Source organism: Aotus nancymaae, unplaced genomic scaffold, assembly GCF_030222135.1.
Source record: "Aotus nancymaae isolate 86718 unplaced genomic scaffold, 86718_ANA_hifiasm-v0.15.2.pri h1tg000048l, whole genome shotgun sequence".
Classification (NCBI taxonomy): Eukaryota; Metazoa; Chordata; class Mammalia; order Primates; family Aotidae; genus Aotus; species Aotus nancymaae.
The window spans coordinates 744,564-764,352 of NW_026988462.1; the positions used below are offsets into that span (position 1 = coordinate 744,564).

Genomic DNA, 19,789 nt, shown 5'->3' on the forward strand with positions numbered 1-19,789 from the left:
ATTCAATTAGGAAAGGAGGAAGTCAAATTGTCTCTATTTGCAGACAACATGATTGTATATTTAGAAGACCCCATCGTCTCAGCCCAAAATCTCCTTAAGTTGATAAGCAACTTCAGCAAAGTCTCAGGATACAAAATCAATGTGCAGAAATCACAAACATTCCTATACACCAATGATAGACAAACAGAGAGCCAAATCAAGAGGGAACTCCCATTCATAATTGCTTCAAGGGGAATAAAATATCTAGGAATACAACTAACAAAGGAGGTAAAGGACCTCTTCAAGGAGAACTACAAACCACTGCTCAATGAAATAAGAGAAGACACAAACAGATGGAAAAACATTCCATGCTCATGGTTAGGAAGAATCAATATCATGAAAATGGCCATACTGCCCAGAGTAGTTTATAGATTCAATGCTATCCCCATCAAACTACCAATGACCTTCTTCACAGAACTGGAAAAAACCACTTTAAACTTCATATGGAACAAAAAAAGAACCCACATAGCCAGGACAATCCTAAGCAAAAAAAAAAACAAAGCTGGAGGCATCAGGCTGCTGGACTTCAAACTATACTACAAGGCAACAGTAATCGAAACAGCATGGTACTGGTAACAAAACAGAGACAGAGACCAATGGAACAGAACAGAGGCCTCGGAAGCAACAACACACATCTATAACCATCTAATCTTCAACAAACCTGACAAAAACAAGCAATGAGGAAAGGATCCCCTGTTTAATAAATGGTGTTGGGAAAATTGGCTAGCAATGTGCAGAAAGCAGAAACTGGACCCCTTCCTGATATCTTACACTAAAATTAACTCCAGGTGGATTAAGGACTTAAACAGAAGACCTAACACCATAAAAACCATAGAAGAAAACCTAGGCAAAACTATCCAGGACATAGGCATAGGCAAGGACTTCATGACTAAAACACCAAAAGCGATGGCAACAAAATAGACAAATGGGATCTAATTAAACTTCAGAGCTTCTGTACAGCTAAAGAAACAATCATTAGAGCGAACTGGAACCAACAGAATGGGAAAAAATTTTTGCAATCTACCCATCTGACAAAGGGCTAATATCCAGAATCTACTAAGAACTAAAACAGATTTACAAGAAAAAAACAAACAAACCCATTCAAAAGTGGGCAAAGGATATGAACAGACACTTTTCAAAAGAAGACATATATAAAGCCAACAAACATAGGAAACAATGCTCATCATGATTGGTCATTAGAGAAATGCAAATCAAAACCACACTGAGATACCATCTCACACCAGTTAGAATGGCAATCATTAAAAAATCTAGAGACAGATGCTGGAGAGGATGTGGAGAAATAGGAACACTTTTACACTGTTGGTGGGAGTGTAAATTAGTTCAACCATTGTGGAAGACAGTGTGGCGATTCCTCAAGGATCTAGAAACAGAAATTCCATTTGACCCAGCAATCCCATTACTGGGTATATACCCAAAGGACTATAAATCATTCTGTTATAAAGACACATGTACACGTATGTTCACTGCAGCACTGCTTACAATAGCAAAGACCTGGAACCAACCCAAATGCCCATCGATGATAGACTGGACAAAGAAAATGTGGCACATATACATCATGGAATACTATGCAGCCATAAAAGAAAACGATGAGTTTGTGTCCTTTGTAGGGACATGGATGAACCTGGAAACCATCATTCTCAGCAAACTGACACAAGAACAGAAAATCAAACACCGCATGTTCTCACTGTCCAATGAGAAAACACGGACACAGAGAGGGGAGCAAAACACACTGGGGTCTGTTGTGGGGGGCTAGGGAAGGGACAGTGGGAGCGAGGGTGGGAAGAGATAACATGGGGAGAAATGTCAGGAATAGGTGATGGGGGAATAGAGGCAGCAAACCACCTTGCCATGAATGTACCTATGCAACCATCTTGCATGAACTGCACATGTACCCCAGAATCTAAAGTAAAAAAAAAAAAAAAAAAGAATGGAGCTCCTGAAATCTAAGTTTACATCTGTATCTATTTGGAAGACATAACTTTCCTGTAAGACAACGGTTAGCAAAATATGGACTTTAGGCTAAATCTAGCCTCCTACCTATTTTGTAAATAAAGTTTTATTAGAACATAGCCAACCTGGTTTATTTACATATGGCCGTTTTCATGTTGTAACAGTAGAGTCGAGAAACCTTGTGTCCCACAAAGTCTATAACATTTACTATCTACCCCTTTAATCTGAGCAAACCTATCTCTATCCGTCAACATTTATTCTATACCTATTACTCATGCAGCAATTAGATATCGTGGGAAGGAAAATGAGAGAACACAATATGGTACCTGCTCTTGGGAAACTGAGCAACTAGCTATAGAATAAATAAATTACAAAGAATAATGGGACCTTTAAAATTAGAAAATTGTGCTGCGTGCACTGGCTCACACCTTTAATTCTAGCACTCTGGGAGGCCAAGGAGAGAGATCACTTGAGGCCAGGAGTTCAAGACTAGCCTGGGCAACGTAGCAAGACCGTGTCTCTATAAAAAATAAAAAAAGAAAATTAGCTGGGAATGGTGGCATATGCCTATAGTCCCAGGTACTTGAGAGGCTGAGGCAGGAGGATCACTTAAGACCAGGAGTTTGAGGTTATAGTGAGCTATGATTGCACCATTATACCCAAGTCTGGGTGACAGAGAGAGACTCTATCTCTAAAAGAAAAAAAAAATTTAGAAAAAGAGAAAGAAAAAGAAAATTGCAATCCAGAGAGACTGAATAGTTTACCTAAAGTTTAGTACATTATGTATCACAATAGTTACATACATACAATTACATATAAATAATTTTTAAAATACAGAGGTTTATTGTGACAGATTACTAGTTTTTCCTAAAACCTGTTTTTCATTTTTCCACAGTAACAGAGTTTTAGCTGAGCAAAAAACACCCAGACACAGACTTCACTTTCCCATCTAGCTTGTAGCTAGGCATGACAAACTAATTCCTAGACAAAGGAAGATAAGCTAAAGGGATGTACACAACTCCTGACTTGCTCACTTGTTTTTAAATTGCTTGCTTAGGATTCCTTTCTTCTTCTCTTACTATGGGCTTCTTGACATGGCAGAAACTCAGCACTGGCAATTTAAATGGAGTGGTGCATCAGGATGGGTGTGTGTATCTTTTGAATGACCTCATGAGGCTGACTCACCCTCTAGCAGCATGGACCAGACAGTTACATGAGAGGTAAATAAATGTCCCTCTTATTACCCCACTGTATTTAGAAATCTTTGTTACAGCAGGTTACACTGTACCATAGTATATGTGTCTGAGTAAGCAGGGCACAACTTTTCAATATGACTCTCTATCTCTAAGCTAACCAATGTTAACAGCTTAATATGTATACCCTCCCAGGTATTTTCCTATGCATCTCTTTTATACTAGACCACACTCACAACCATATGGAAGATCCTGAGCATATTTCTGTTCCTCACTCAACAGACGCTATGTATCTAAATTTTATAAAAGCTAATTCTCAATTTATCAAAACTGCCTTAAAACATTTAGAAAAAGTTCAAAAATTCAAATTAATGCTATTCCTTTAGCATACACACAAATATTCCATGGAAGAAGTTTTATATATCAGAATAGATAATATCATTCATTTGATATGTGTATATATATATATACACACACACACACACATATATACACATCTTATAGATCACTTTATGCGCACACACACACACACACACACAAACACACCCCTTCTATAGCACATGCCCATGAGAAATACACAGCTATTTCATACTTGTTCTATGGGTAATGATTTACTTGGCCTATATACAGTAACCGATGTTTTGGAGGGCTTTAATAAGTTTTTTAAAATGAGAAATATAGTACATGAAATTTCTAATGATACCAATATACCTAAGAAATCACTGAAAAAATGTGGTGTTGCCTTTGGATAGATGAAAATGAAGAGCAAGTGAAGGCAATATGCTAGGATGCTTAGAAAGACCAAAAGACAAAAATGTAAAAAGCTCCTTGAAAGAGATCAGGCTAAATAAAACATGGGAAATTAATCCCCTGATCATGTTTAACAGACAGACAACTAGAGTGCTTTGAAAAAGAAAAGAGGTATCATCTGCCAGAAAGGTTTGCCTGTACAGGAAATGATAGCTTTGTGTTCCAGGAAGAGGAAAGCGTTTGTGACTTACACAGATTTTCCTGGCTGGGAAAGAAAACAGAAAGATGAGAAGGACCCAAAGATGAGTAGCTAAGGTTATGGTAATATTAGGGAGGAATCTGGCTCACACCTGTAATTCCAGCCCTTTGGGAGGCTGAGGCAGGAGGATCGCTTGAGGCCAGGACTTTGTGACCAGCCTAAGCCAATACTGAAATGCTATCTCTACAAAAAATTTAAAAATTAGCTGGGTAGGAGGAGTCTGAGGCAGGAGGATCACTTGAATTTATGAGTTCAAGGCTGCAGTGAGCTATGATCGTGTCACTGCACTCCAGCTTGGGCAACAGAGAGAGGCTCTATCTCTGGTTAAAAAAAAATAAATAGAGAGAGATTTTACTGTTATAAAAAGCAAATGGCTACTATCAGGTATTCATATGGAGAGGAATGAAAGGAAAACACCATGGTCTGAGTATGAGCAAAGGACAAAATGGTGCTGGATACAGTCAAAAGACCAATAGGGCATTCAGAGTATGATAGGCCATGCACAGATTTCACATTCCCAGGAGAGCAACTAGAATGGGAAGCAGGGCAGGTACGATTATATTTACACAATCCAGAATCACTTAGGCTGCTATATGGAAAAGGGAGTGGGGAGGGGCAAGAGGGAAGTTGGAAAAGTTCCTTAGGTGACAACTGCAGAGATATACTGAAAAATGGCAAGGCTGGGGTCCACAGCTAGGACACTGACAAAACAGATGCGAAAACTAGCTGGACTCAAGGGATATTCAGGAGGCAGGCAGGGACTGATGGCAAGAATGGGGAGGTGAGGGCCAGGCACAGTGGCTTATGCCTGTAATCGCAACATTTTGGGAGATGGAGGCAGGTGATCACTTGAGGTCAGGAGCTCAGGACCAGCCTGGACAACATGGCAAAATCCCATCTCTACAATAAATACAAAAAATTAGCTGGGTGTGCTGGTATTTGCCTGTAGTCCCAGCTACCAGGGAGGCTGAGGTGGAAGAACTAGCTCATCACCTGAACCTCCGAGGTCCAGGCTGCAGTGAGCCCTGGGCTCCAGCCTGGTGACAGAGTAAGACCCTGTTTCAAAACAGCATCAACTATAAAGAATGGGGAGATGAGCACAACCCCCATAGTTCTGGTTCTGCAACATGAGAGAAGTTGTCATTTCAGAGAAGAAACAAGCTGAGAGGAAAACAGCAGATTCATGGACAAGTTAAATTTGAGATGCCTGTGAGATGATGTGTGAAGGATTAAGGTTCAGGAGAGCAGGCAGATTCGATGGGATACATCAGAAAACACACGTTTCTAGTTATGGGGGAACATCCCCCATATGTGAAGGAATCCAAAACAGGGTGAGACAGAGAAATGTGAAATAAAACCAGCAATATGCAAATCATTCATATATTACAATAAATAAAGTTCTAGAAACTATAAGATTCTAAGGGAAGGACTGGAAGGAATGAACATTATTAAACCAAGGTACATCAACAATTTAATTTACCAAAAAAGTCGATCTTATGTACAGACTAATAATTCAGAATATTTCATTTACAAGCTTTTTTGCAAAGCAGTAGGTAAGTTAGCAGGCAGTCTCAGGATTTTTGAACTTTCCTCCCCTGGTTAGATAAAAATAATGCTGTTCATTTTGGGAGGCCATGGCAGGCAGATCACTTGAGGTCAGGAGTTTGAAACTACCCTGACCAACTTGGTAAAACCTGTCTCTACTAAAAATACAAAAATTAACTGGGTATGGTGGCACATGCCTATAGTTCCAGCTACTCAGGAGGCTGAGGCAAGAGAATCACTTGAACCTGTGAGGCAGAGGCTGCAGTGCCAAGATCGTGCCACTGCACTCCAGCCTGGGCAACAGAGTGAGACTCCATCTCACAAAAGAAAAAAGAAAATACTGTCCACATATTACTTACTATTTCATATTTAACCTTATTGGCTTTCCTATTACAGTCTATTGCTGGTATAAAATTTTTAGCTCCCTGTGTGACCAATGTTAAAAGAGTTGGAACCAAACTCTGCCATCAGTAAAATACAATACAGCTTTCAGAAATAGTTAATGATCATTCGAACAAAAAAAGAGCTTATTGTCTGATACCCAAAATTTGTGACTGATAATATTCAGAAAGTTAACAGGCTTGCAGTTTCATAGGATAAATGATATGTTGCATTTTTCTTCCATATTCAAAGTTGAAAAACAGGTGTTGATTTTAGAAAAATGTAACTCAAAGGAATTGAAAGCAATTATTAATTTACATTTTGGATATCAAAGAACGAAGCCATCAAGTACATGAATGAACATGGAATTTTAAAAATCTTTCTACTTGAATAGTAAATATAGCATGAAAATACAGACTATCTCACTAAATGATGTTTTAAGAATAAAATTAAAACACAAACCATTCTCTCAATGTTTTCTAAATAAATTATATATTATTATGCAAAATTAAGTCATTATTTTTTTCTTTCCTAAGCCCTATATGGTGATATAATGGGTCATGGCAGACAACAAATATCCATGTCTCAACTAACTGCTTCCAAAGCTACTGTCCTTTAATTAATCCTAAAGCCAAAAGAGGGTAATAACCAGAAAATTATTTCATACCTAAGAGCTCAAAAGATCAAATAGTTGGGAAGAATCACTGAAGCACTAAAATGTATCATACAGATTTGAAAGTTACCATTTTGCATTTAGTTTCTTTCTTTTCACATGCAAGGAAAGACGATATTATTTGAACAGATCCTTGTTTAAATAGTATGAGGACAGTAGAGGCATTCTTTGAAACTTAGTTTACAACTTCAAGGATATTATTAATCACATACTCATAAAAATTATGACTGGGAGGTGTAGACTGGGAGTCAAGGATGACCTCTGGCAGAGTTCACCAGGTCCCATCTGTATGGGAAATCATGACCAGGCCGTACAGAAGAGGCCCCTAGGAGTGGCCTTCCCCTGACTACCTGCTGGTTCCAAAACACTGCCCAGACATCAGCTACACAGGCTGCCAGGATCAAACAGAGGCCAAAAAGCACTCTTATTTCATGAGAATTTCTAAATTTGCTTTAACCGAATTACATTTTTGCTTTCAAGTTTCTCTATCTTAACAAAAGCTCCGGGGAAAAAATATTCATATTTGAATAATCAAGTAGTTACCAAACAAGACAGTAGATTGTCCTCCCTATTTTGTGCTTCATAAAGCCACATTTTTAAACCCTGCCTATCCTTCAGAATTGGCCAGATAAATAATATGTAAGTTAAAAATCCCAAGTGCCTCTGTGTTTTTATTCTTTAAATACAAGTGGAGAGTAGGGGTGGTACTTCTTCCCTATTGTTTAAAGTTTTTATTTTGAAAGAATTTCAAATTTTAAAAAATAGTAAATAGAATTACTATATATGCAGGTTCTACAAATAATAACATCTTATCACATTTATTTGCTTTGTCACCTATTTTTTCTATGTATATACAAATACATAACCTTCTTTCTTAAACATCTGAAGGTAAGTTGCTGACAAGATGTCATTTCACTTCTAAATATTTCAGTGTACATTTCCTAAAAGCAAGGTATGTCTCTTCTATACTTACAGTACAAGGATCAAAATCAGAAAAGCCTAGCGCGGCTCACATTGCTATCACCTAATCTGCAGACCTTATTCAAATCTCACCAACTGTCCCACTTATGACCCATACTACAAAAGAAAAACATTTTTCTTCTGGTCCAGGATCTAATCCAGGATCACACATTGCATTTAGTTTTCATGTGTCTTTAGTTTCCTTTGATCTACATAAGTTGCTCGACTTTTCTTTGTGTTTCCTGACCTTGACATGTTTGAAGAGGAGAAGCTATTTATTTTGTAGACTGTCTTTCAATTTGGTTTGTCTGATGTTTCCTCATGATTATATTCAGGTTGTACGTTTTGGGCAAGAATATCACAGAAATGACTGTTGTGAGAGGAGTGTCTTTTCTTATTCATAATGAGCTCCTTTCAGCCATACCTGAGTTAATGTCAATGAAATGACTCTTGGAGGACGGGAACAGGTGGCCAGAGGATCCAACCATGTGATTACAGAGTTGGAACTTTCAGCCCCAAAGGGGAGAGGGACTAAAGAATGACTTGACCATTAATGGCAGATTGATAGGATCAATCATGCCTATCTAATCAGGCCTTCATAACAACCCAAGGACACGGATCAGAGAACTTCTGGGTTGGTGGATACATGGAAGTATTGGGAGGGTGGTGACCTGGAGAGGCTGTGGAAGTGCTACACCTCTCCCCAACACCTTGTCCTATGCATCTTTTCCATTTGGTTGTTCTCAAGCTGTATCCTTGTTAATAAACCAGTAACAGTAGCAAAGAGTTTCCCTGAGTTCTGTGAGTGATATAAATTATCACCTACAGCTCTCATCCTTAGAGTCACTTCACAAATGCCTCTACTGAACCAGTGTTGACACTTTCTATCTAGAGTGTGCCACCTTCTACAAATCAACCGCCCTGGACTCTCCTGAAAATTAATGAAATGAAATACAAAAGAGGGCAAGATGCTAAAGATACTTTGTAACTTTGGGCCACAGATGGGGTTAAAAACAATTTTAAAAAAGCCTTTGAGGGAGAGCTGGGGAAACTGAAATAGGGACAATACAAGAGATGAAACTGTAAAGTTGCTGTCAATTTTCCTTGGAGTGTAATGATGGTATCGTGCTTTTTGGAGGAATGAAACCACCATTGCAAAAATCGTGACAATGAGAAAAATCTGACCTAACCAACTTCATCTTGCTTTTAACCTCCAAGCTGCCCTCTGTTCATTCCTGGGTGTAGGCCATGCTAACTATGAGAGAAAATTAATGTATAGTTTAACTGTACAACAATGATAACAGCCCCTTCCCAAAACAAACCCCCTCCTTGCCTGGGAAATAGACTCTATTTGTTAAACTAAGTTAGCCACAAGATTAGATATTATGGCTCAGGAGTCATGCAGCCAGACCAGTAAACTGGCTGAACTAGTTCTGTGACCTTGCCCAGTAACTGAAGATAGCAAGAACACCCTGCCTCAAGCACCTATAATTTCATCCCCAAACCAACCAATCAGCATCCCCCACTCCCTAGCCCCTGCCCACCAAATTATTCTTTAAAAACCCCAGCCTCCAAATTTTTGGGGAAACTTATTTGAGTAATAAAACTTCAATCTCCCATTTAGCCAGCCCTGTGTTTATTAAACTCTTTCTCTATTGCAATAATGCTGTCTCAATAAACACTCTACCTGTGCAGCAGGCAAGAAAAATCCACGGGGCAGTTACAGGAAAATGGTCTTCCCCTTAAGAAGCCTGGTAAAGTATTCAGGAGTGATATGCCATGATGTTTGCAACTTTCCTTCAAATGGACCAGGAAAAATACCAAGGAGAGAATGGAGGGAGGAAAGGAAAGAGGAAGCATGAGAAAGGAGGAATAAAAGGCAAAGAAAGGGAGAAGTAGAGAAAGCAAGTATCAAAAAAAGTTAATTAAATAATTAATCTAGGTGAAGAGTATACAGGCACACACAGTACTATTCATTCAGCTTTTCTACAGGTTTGAAAATACACAAAATTAAAAAGTCTAAGAGAAATATGTCAAGAAAAACCCCTCTTTGATAAGTCCTTTGAGTTTAAGAAATCACTGTGATATGTAGATGTTCACACCTTTCTTTGTGCTCATCCAACATAATTTACAATATTTTAGGATGAGAAGATGGTTCAAGTGATATGAGAATGTACAACACATGACTGCAAATTGCTTTTCTACTTTAATAATACAGACAGACATATCTTTAAGTCATAGCTGCATAGTATTTTATAGTAATAATGCACTGTAATTTATTCAGTCATTCATCCATTTAGTGGACAGTGGTTGGTCAGCATTTTGGCTACTACAAACAATGCTGCTGTAAATGTCATGGTGAACATGCTGATAATTCAGTCTTTTAACTCTATAGGAAAGAGTCACAAAAGATGAACAGCGGGGTCAAAGGGTATGTACTTTTATTTTAACATCTAACGCCAGATTATTTTCCCAAAATACTATAACAAGTGATACTGCAAAGATGCCTGAGTGTGCCCATCCCCTTTAGTTCACCTACACAGGGAATTATCAGTCTTTTTAAAACTCATGCCACTCTGGGGATCATTTGAAGGCAGAACAAAGTGAGGTACTCTCAACAGAGACAGAGAGACACCTGAGTCCTAAAGCAGTACTCATCATTACTTTCAAAGGACCAAAAGAGAAGCAAGAAAAGAAAGATATGCTAGTCTCTTCCTTAAACTCCCACTATACTTTTCCAATCCCCTACTGTGGCACCTGCTAAGTTACATTAATATTATATTCATCCGTTCATATGTTTTCCATATAAAGTATATTAGTAACTCCTTGAAATTAGGGATAGTATCACTCGCTCACTCCTTCACTCATTCAACAAACATTTATTAATCACCTAGCATGTGTCAGATACTGCTAAGCACCAGTAATATGCATGCAAACAAGATAAAGATCATCAGTGCCCTCATGTGCCTAATAGTCTTACAAGATAACCCAACATTGCACAGTTAATTACACAATTGATATTTTAATTTTACAGTGACAGTAAATGCTCTAGAGAAGTATTCAAACAGGGTACAATGAAAGCATATAACCTCAGCACACAGTATTAGAAATTACCTAAAATGGTCTTTCAATATTGTTTATCTATGGTTTATTAAATTTCATATTACTAAGGGATTGACAATGGGATTTATAACACATGATTTTTATTCTTATTTTATTTTCTTTTGAAACAGTCTTACTTTGTCACTCAGGCTATAGTGCAGTGGCGAAATCTCAGCTCACTGCAACCTCCATTCCCTGAGTGCAAGCGATTCTTCTGCCTCGGCCTCCTGAGTAGCTGGGACTACAGGCACCCGCCACCACACCTGGCTAAGTTTTGTATTTTTAGTAGAGATGGGGTTTGCCATGTTGGCCAGGCTGGTCTTGAGCTCCTGACCTCAAGTGATCCTCCTGCCTCAGTCTCCCAAAGTGTTGGAATTACAGGTGTGAGCCACTGCGCCTGGCCTTGATTTTTAAATATGTGGTTTTATAAGTATGAGGAGAGAGGAAGAAAGGATAGGAACTAAAGTTATTAAACAACATATAAGCCAGTGTGGTGCCAAGCCCTTTTTTATACTTAACCTCAGTTAATCCTCACCACTAATTTATAAGGCAGAGACTATCACTCCATTTTTCAAATGTGGAGTATGAGATTCAAAAAGACAAAGTCATTTGACAAAAATCACATAATTATTAAATGGTATCAGGACAGGGGCTATGAACCCAGCTTTGTCTGGTTTCTGTCCGCTATATCACAGTAATTCAAAGACAAAATTTCAGACGAAGCCTGGAAAAATCTACCTATACAATGCAATACATTTTTGACATGTGGTACACACAAAATTAGGAAAAGAATGGCAAGCCTACTTTGTATTTTAGTCACTTAAAACCTGTAGTAACTGGTGAACCTATATATATATAGTATAGTAAGCAAATTAGTGGAAAAATGTTCATTTAAATATAAAATATGAAAGGGTATTCATGTAAATATGAAAGAATACTCCCTTGAGAAGTCAGATGGAATAAATAACTTCTAGTTGGGACCAAAACCAATCTAACATTTTGACAAACTGCCCAGATGCCTGCCACCATGTCGTATTATATCAAAGTTTAATAGAGATGAGTTCTGACAAAATATTCTTATTCAGACTCTCAAATTCATGCTCAAGCACATTAGAGTAAAACCTAAATTAACCAAAATCTAATATTTCAATTACCACAATAAAAATGCAGAGATAAAAAGGGAGAAAATTCCCATAGAATATGTTTACAAATACTGTAGTTCTCCAAGAATAATCTTCCCAAGTAACATATTTATGTCTATCTAAACTCAAATTTATAGATAAACAGAGATAAAACTCACATAAACTGGACATGTGTCCCAAATACGCACTGAAGTCCTGTCCACAGCAATATTACTTCTGGAAGAAAAAAGACCCTCTCCTCAAGGCCTTAGTAACCCATGTGTACTGGTTATATACAGAAATACATATGTTGGGTATATAGAGGAAATATGTATTTTCTACTTAAAACAGTGGAAATAGCAAAGTTACGAAGTAAGAAAATACTCCATAATCAAGGTTAGAAAAAAGAAAATAGAAAATGAGTTAGAAAGAATGTGAAGGGGATTTTTCCAATTTTTAGATGCTCTGGATATTAATGTTGTTGATTTTCTTTTTAAATTATACCTAGAGTCACTTGAAAGCTTATTATTTTTCTTTAGTTCACAAGAACAAATCACTAGCACACAATATTTATTAGAATCTCCATCACTTGTTAACTAACAAATGGAAAGATAAAAGGGTAAAGCTAAAAGAGCAGGGAAGAGGCTGAGGCAGGAGAACTGCTTGAACCCCGCAGATGGAGGCTGCAGTGAGTCGAGATTGCACCACTGCACTCCAAAAGATGTGGATTGAGGAGAATGGGAAGGGAGACAACCTCCTGATCTAACAAGGGAAAAACTGGAAGAGAAAAGTAAGGGCAAGTGTGGATTACATAATGTAATTCAATATTATTAGATGAAAATAAGCAGGGAAAGGTAGATGTACAAATATAGTCACTAATTACCCTGGGCACTACTGTACAGTTGTACAAACTGTTCACTGCACACAGGCACTGAGTCAGGGAGGTAAGGGAAAGGCCTGACATGCTCCTTTGCTCAGCTGGGCTTCCTTTATTTTCAGAGCAGGATATGCCCTGAAAATAAATCGCTTTTTCTTTTTCACACAAACTTCCAGTCCATTTGCTAGGTACCTAAAAGTTGCATCTACTGGAAAAAAGAGGACTTTCAAAACCTGCATAAAAGTTCCATGTGGTCCTGAAGAGGACTGTGCAGTCTTACTCTACTACTATTGTACCACTTCAGCCTCCAAATCTAACCTCCCCACCCACTGCTACATCCAGTGAGCCATTAGAAAAGGGCAAAACTATACAGAAGCCAGTCTTCCCTATGGAATGCTCTCAGACTACATTATTCATTCATAATTCAAGGGGAACTTATATTTTACACTTTAAGTTTGTTATTAAAGTCTGTTATTCCAAAGATAATTGATGTTGCACTAAAGTCGTGTTTTCATTATTAATGGAAAGCTGCTGATAAAATTTAGAATGTAATGTAACTCCTTAAGGGGTATAAACATAAGTGTACTTTGATTATGTCAGTGTAATGGCTGCTTCTAATTCATTTATCACTATACCTCTTAAAGGCTGGTAGGCTTGCATTTTGTCAGGTATTAGAACTATCATATAGGTAAATGAGGTAACAAAACTGCACGTCCTAGAAGACAGTCTATAATTTGCTCTAATCTCAGAAGCAAAGAGCTATTCCCTCTCTCCCCAAATTAGTCAAATGTAGGTCACTACACTTTCTATCACTATACATTTTCAAGTTTTCTGCTTTAAAACAAAACACTCCACAGACAATAATCTAGCAAAATTGCTCTCAAACTACACTGGTCAATGGTTCTTTACTTTGAAGGCTCTCATGTCACAACCAATACATAATTGTATCCACAAAATATTAGATGCTCATCTAGGAAAGATCAAATGTTGTAAGTTGAATAACCTAAGAAGTAGATGTAAAGTATAGGGCTACCAAGGAAAATGAAACCCCTATACTTACTACAGTGGTTTGATTGATTTGAGCTTTTCTTATTTCTCTTTAAGCACACAGTGAGCAAATGTGCCATGCATGCTCTTGCTGGTAAACCATCAGGCTGTTTTCTGGAACTGGCCACCATATATAATAACCAAGGAGTACAAATCTTTGTCTTTACCTCGAATGACATAGTTATCCAGTGCATCTTCCATTCTCTTCAGTGCCTCAGTTCTATCAGAGCCATATGTGATTAGCTAAAAACAAGCAAACAAAAAACCCCAACACACATTTAGATCTATGTTAAATGATTCATTTTAGTAAAAATTAAAATATTTCATAACAGATTTCCAAATATATATTGCAATTTTATGATAGTTCAGTTTTCAATGTCAATTATGACTTTTTTAAGTATATAAATATTAGAATCAAGCTATTTCAGACTTTTCTCCTACATTTCATTATCATAGTAAAGAGTGGTTTTACAAAAACAAAAATGTAACAGAAGTAACTATAGAAAAAATTTAAAAGGAGATAAAGCAAAATGTGAATATTAAAGATAGGATTTGAACATCTAGGGTAGTGGTCGGGATTAGGTAAGACTTTTTTCCCTGTTTTTCTGTGGTTTCCAAGATACCCTGAATAGTTAACACTGTCTTTTTTCTTTTTTTCCTTTTTTTTTTTTTTTTTTTTTTTTTGAGATGGAGTCTCACTCTGTTGCCCAGGCTGAAGTGCAGTGGCACAACCTTGGCTCACTACAACCTCTGCCTCCCAGGTTCAAGCGATCGTCTTGCTTCAGCCACCTGAGGTGCTAGGATTACAGATGTGTGCCACCATGACCAGCTAATTTGTTTGTATTTTTAGTAGAGATGCGGTTTTGCCATGTTGGTTAGGCTGGTCTCAAACTTCTGACCTCAGGGGATCCAGCTGCCTCAGCCTCCCAAAGTGCTGGGATTACAGGCATGAGTCACTGCGCCCAGCCCTTAACACTTTCATAACTAACAAAAAATTTCAAAAATAAAAGTATAAAGAGAGATGACTATCTTAGAAATCATTCGCAGTTTTACACATAATATACACAGAAGAAAATGGTACTTGAATCGGAAAAACAAAAAAATCTTACTATTCTACATGATTTAGTGCCTACTTATAAGTAACTCTATAATTTAGCAATGAAATAAGACCTTAACTATTCATTAAAGATTTTTCTGACAGTTATATTAGCCTATCTATAGATTGTGATTATTTTATTAGGTTTTACTAGCTCTTCAATATCAAGCAAATTTGAAAATTAATTTGTAGGCCATTTTTCTGAATAGAAAAACATTCATCTAAAAATGGAATCGTATCTATTTAAAAGTCAACATACAATAATTGTATGTCGTTTTATTTTTAAATTAAATGGTGGTTCTCTAATGAACAAAAGACCTAAACCTTATTTTAATACTACTAAAAACTTAGGCCAGGGTTGCATGAGCTCAGGAGTTCAAGACCAGCCTGGGCAACATGATGAAACCCCATTTCTACAAAAGATATAAAAAAAATAGCCAGGCATGGTAGTGCATGCCTGTAGTTAGGTGGCTAAGGCAGGTAGATCACCCGAGCCTGGGAGGTCAAGGCTGCACTGAGCCGAGATTGTGACACTGCACTCCAGCCTGGGTGACTAAGGGAGACCTTATCTCAAAACAAAAACACTAAAACCTTAACTGAAAAAAGATTTTTTAAAAGTTTGTTTACTGCAGCTAAAACATTAGAAAGGACACTTGGGGAAAAGCCATCTTGAGAAACATAGCTTAATAAAGAAATCATTCCTCAATATAGATGTAACATTTCAGAGAACACAGGATTTTCAAAATAAAATCCACAATCTTAATTATTGTAGTATTTTATATTTTATAAGATTTTAAAGGTTTAAAGATCAAAAAATTCATTTATTCTGGAAAGTCAAACTTCAAAAAGACAGGTGGGCAAAACAAATCTTATAGTCTTACATCAAATCTACTTAAATAATTGGCAATTTGTAAAAATGAAGAGAAAAGATCAAAAAGTACTCTAATGAACATTGCCTATCAGCCCAACTTCTTGCCATTCATTCATACTTTCATCTCAGGTGATTTCAGCAAATGGCCAAAAAAATAACTTAATTCCTTCTCATTGCAATGAGTTAGGTTGGCACCATTGGTCAGATGTTTATTATTGTTATTGTTCGTGCATGTGTATGTGATGGTGGTGGCATGATTTGATTGTGGAGGAGGAGTATTGCAAACTAACATAATGCTGAATTTTCTCCCAAGAGAAAAAACCTGCTCTGCTTTCACATTTATATCAGTGCGTAATTAGTTGTTTAATTATGGCACATGATTCAGATAAAGACCCAGTTTCAGACTTTTTAAATATCATTGATTTTCAGAAGAAATAAAATAATCCATTAAGAAATCAAACTAACTTTTGAAATCATAGGATCATAATAAATGCTAATATCACTTCCTGGTTGGATGCCACTGTCAATTCGGACCTGGGGGAAAAAAAGGAAAAAATAAAAGTAACTCATATGGTGTAGACTTTTTTTGTAACCACAAATTTCATTTCTATAGAGAAAATGAATAGAGAATTTCAATTTCAAATAACATTTTACCTTCTGGAAAATAGGAAAACAACCTAAAAATACATAGAGACCAAATGATCTTGATCTGTTAATATGCAATGCAACATGTTTGTGGCTCTGCCACTGAATGAAGAAACTAAGAAACAGCAAAAAATAAAAAATGAAGACTTCCTACATCACTATGCCAGGGTGCTGTGGCTTTATGATGGTGTCTTCCAACCGAAGCATGGCATGGATGATGCCCTAGTTAACTGCACTCACCACTGGAGCCTCCTGCCCGCCAGTGAGGCTCCTAGAGAAGCTGCTCCTCAGCTCCACTGGAATGTGGGCCTGGGTCTTTCATGTCTGTAACACTTTCCTTTTTTGCCTCACCCTCTCAACTGTAAAACACTATTTTTCTGTTACTGTTAGTCCCCTGAGGTTTTAATGTTTACACAGCTTTTCCTATGGCTTTGCTGTGTAAAGTCCCAATTAGAGCTCTGATTTTGTGATTTTCGTGGGGTGGGGGGTGGGGGGATAGCATGAGTTCAAAATATTCTTTTGAAGAGGCTGATTGCTGTTAACAGCCAACAAGTGAGTTAGTACATCGCTGATTCTTGTTTTCATTTCCCAGTTTGATACCAGCAGCAAGGCACAGAGGTTAGCCATGCAAAACTTTAAAAATGAGCAGTTACTGGGGACAGAATATTTATTAAATTATTAGAAAGAAGTCTTGGAATCTGAAGTATTTAAAAGCTAATCAAAATACTTCAGACTATCAGGCATATCTGAGGGGTCTTGAGGATGGAGGAACTGAACCAAAGCTGCTGGAACAGCAGGACTTTGAGGCCCAACATTGTAAAGGGGTGGGAAGAGAAGAGCGGAAGCTCACATAGTCTTCCACCTGTGGGAAGAGGCCTTCCTAATAAACAGCAGCTCATCTGTCTGCAGTAAGGCAGAAAAAGGTCAACACAGCGGCTGTTAGGCCTTTAATATTTTAATTTAGGCAATTATCAAGGGACCACATGTAGAACCTCTTGTCTAGGATATCCACATGAGGGTATAATGATGGCTTTATTATACGGTGACATCAGAAGATAAGCTATAGTTTCATTTTCTTAAATTTCATACTACTATTATTCTCTTTGTAAGGTTGTAAAAGGAACACTATAACATACCAGAGGGGCTTTTATTTCTGTATTTGCAAGCACAAACAAAAATACAGATATCTGTATTTGTATTCACATTCATATACAAAAATCTTAATTTTAAACAAAAATCACTCAGCACACTTACGAAATATACTTGGTTTTCTATTTTCTGAAAACATATTTCAGGACATAAACTGATGTTCTATGAAATTCACAATGTTGACAAAAACTAGAAAAAAATTAATGGAGCATCTTTAAAAGCAACAAAATCACAATCTGCCTTCTCCCCACATTAAATAGCCCCAAAATGGCAACTAGCAATCGGGTTATATAACAGAAAAGATATCTGTGAGCTTTCATTTTCTTAATTTTAGTACTAAAAAGTTAAAGAGCTAATTTGACCACTATGTCATCTTTAAAACCATGGCATGCTTGCTAATGCTGTGTTTAAAATGAGACTGATACAAGTTCTAAAACTTCTGACTTCAACTACATCTTATCATTTGCTATATATACTGCTACAAAGCTAGGAGGAACTTTGATGTTCAACTCAAGAATAAAATAACATAGAAATAAAGAATATTTACTACATTCTCCCATATTTCCCTACTTAAAACTTCCGTTGCCTTAACTAATATCATCCTGTAAGGTGTTACCTAGAGCTCTTAAATACAACTGTTATTTACTAATATTATGATCACAGAAGTTATGTCATCTTAACTTTAAAATACACAGGATAAAATCAAGATATATTATATATAATCAAAATGTATCTTTGTATAAGCAAATCAGTATTTCCAATTAAAAACTGTATTACAGTATGAAAACTCTGATTTATAATTTACTGTTTATGCTGATTTTCCAAGTAATAAGCAGCTATATTTTTATTTCTTAACAACCAATTTGAAGTCAGATCAAGTTTCCATTCCTCTATGAAAGGCTATACAAATCTGCACTAAAAGCTTTAAGAAAAAAGTTGAATAAAATCAGAACCAAATTTCTGAGCAGAACAAAACTGTGGTCTGAAAATAACAAATTTACAAGATATTATGATCAAACATAAAAAAGGAAATCTTCACCTCTGCCATATAAATAAATTTCAGGCTTAATGAAGCATGTGAAAAGTACAAATCATAAGTTAACTCTTAAGTATGTATTCTTGTGACCAAAAAAGGTAAGAGCCAAAAATGGTTTTCTAAGGTAGACTGACTGCTCTAGTTTTCATAAGACAAGGAAGAAAAACAAACAATAACAACCATAACAAAAACACCCAAGCACCTCTGTATGAGATTCTCAAGCCATTGCTCAAAAACCTCTAGCATAATTAAAATTTCTGTCTTCAGTACCACAGTGGACCCTGTGAAACTATCAGACGTCTCCCATCCTTCATTCTCAATTCACCTCTCCCCCTAAGCACAACTCCCAGCCCGCCATGTCTACCTGACAAGTGACAGCCCAATCTGATTAAATGCTTCCAAGGGAGGGGACTCGTGGGCCTCCATGACAGGCCAAAAGTGATCACCATGGAGATACATAATTACAGCTGTCAACGCATCTACTGTCCTGCTGACATCAATTTGATTGCTCCCAGCAATAATGATAGACAAAGCTTAGTGTGCACTCTCCTGCACCCAATCACTTTATCTATTCCTTGGTCCATTTAGCTGACATGCAACATTCACACAAGCAAATAACAGCAGTAAGCAGAACATTTAAGGCATTTTAATTGTTTTTTCTTTCTATGGATGGCTCACAACTGCAAATGTTATTACATAAAACTCCTGCTGCAGCATTAATTGAAGAAAGATTTGGTGGGACGAAGACTGTAGGGGGTATAGTTTGTCCATTATCACTTGTACTTTCAACAGGTCTCACGTTTGAAAATTGCAAATTGCAAAAACTTGTGAGGGCAAAATGTTTGACATCCTGTTAGCTATTACAACATGGTGAAAACTTCTAACAACTAGAGTAATCATTATGAATTCTTATTTAATACTTCTTTTGTTTGATTAAAAAAGTGTTTAGATATGTCCCTATGATACTTGTTTTCTCATCTGCTACTTAATGTCACATATTGCCTGTTAAATCTTTACAATTTTTTTTCTGCCTTCTGGCTTTGAACACAGCATGGAGCCTCCAAGCCTAGAAAG

At 37.0% G+C, this 19,789-nt stretch overlaps 1 protein-coding gene across 4 annotated transcripts in view; it reads right to left on the minus strand.

Annotated features, from left to right (window-relative positions):
* The window catches only part of PCCA (propionyl-CoA carboxylase subunit alpha), a 433,326-nt gene that overhangs the window by 216,285 nt on the left and 197,252 nt on the right, over positions 1–19,789 (minus strand). For all 4 annotated transcript variants that reach the window (XM_064362172.1, XM_064362171.1, XM_064362174.1 and 1 more), the window contains 2 exons: positions 16,351–16,419; positions 14,086–14,161 (listed from right to left, as the gene is read on the minus strand). In XM_064362172.1, coding sequence (XP_064218242.1) covers positions 14,086–14,161; positions 16,351–16,419 — 145 coding nt within the window. The remainder of the gene's footprint in view (positions 1–14,085; positions 14,162–16,350; positions 16,420–19,789) is intronic.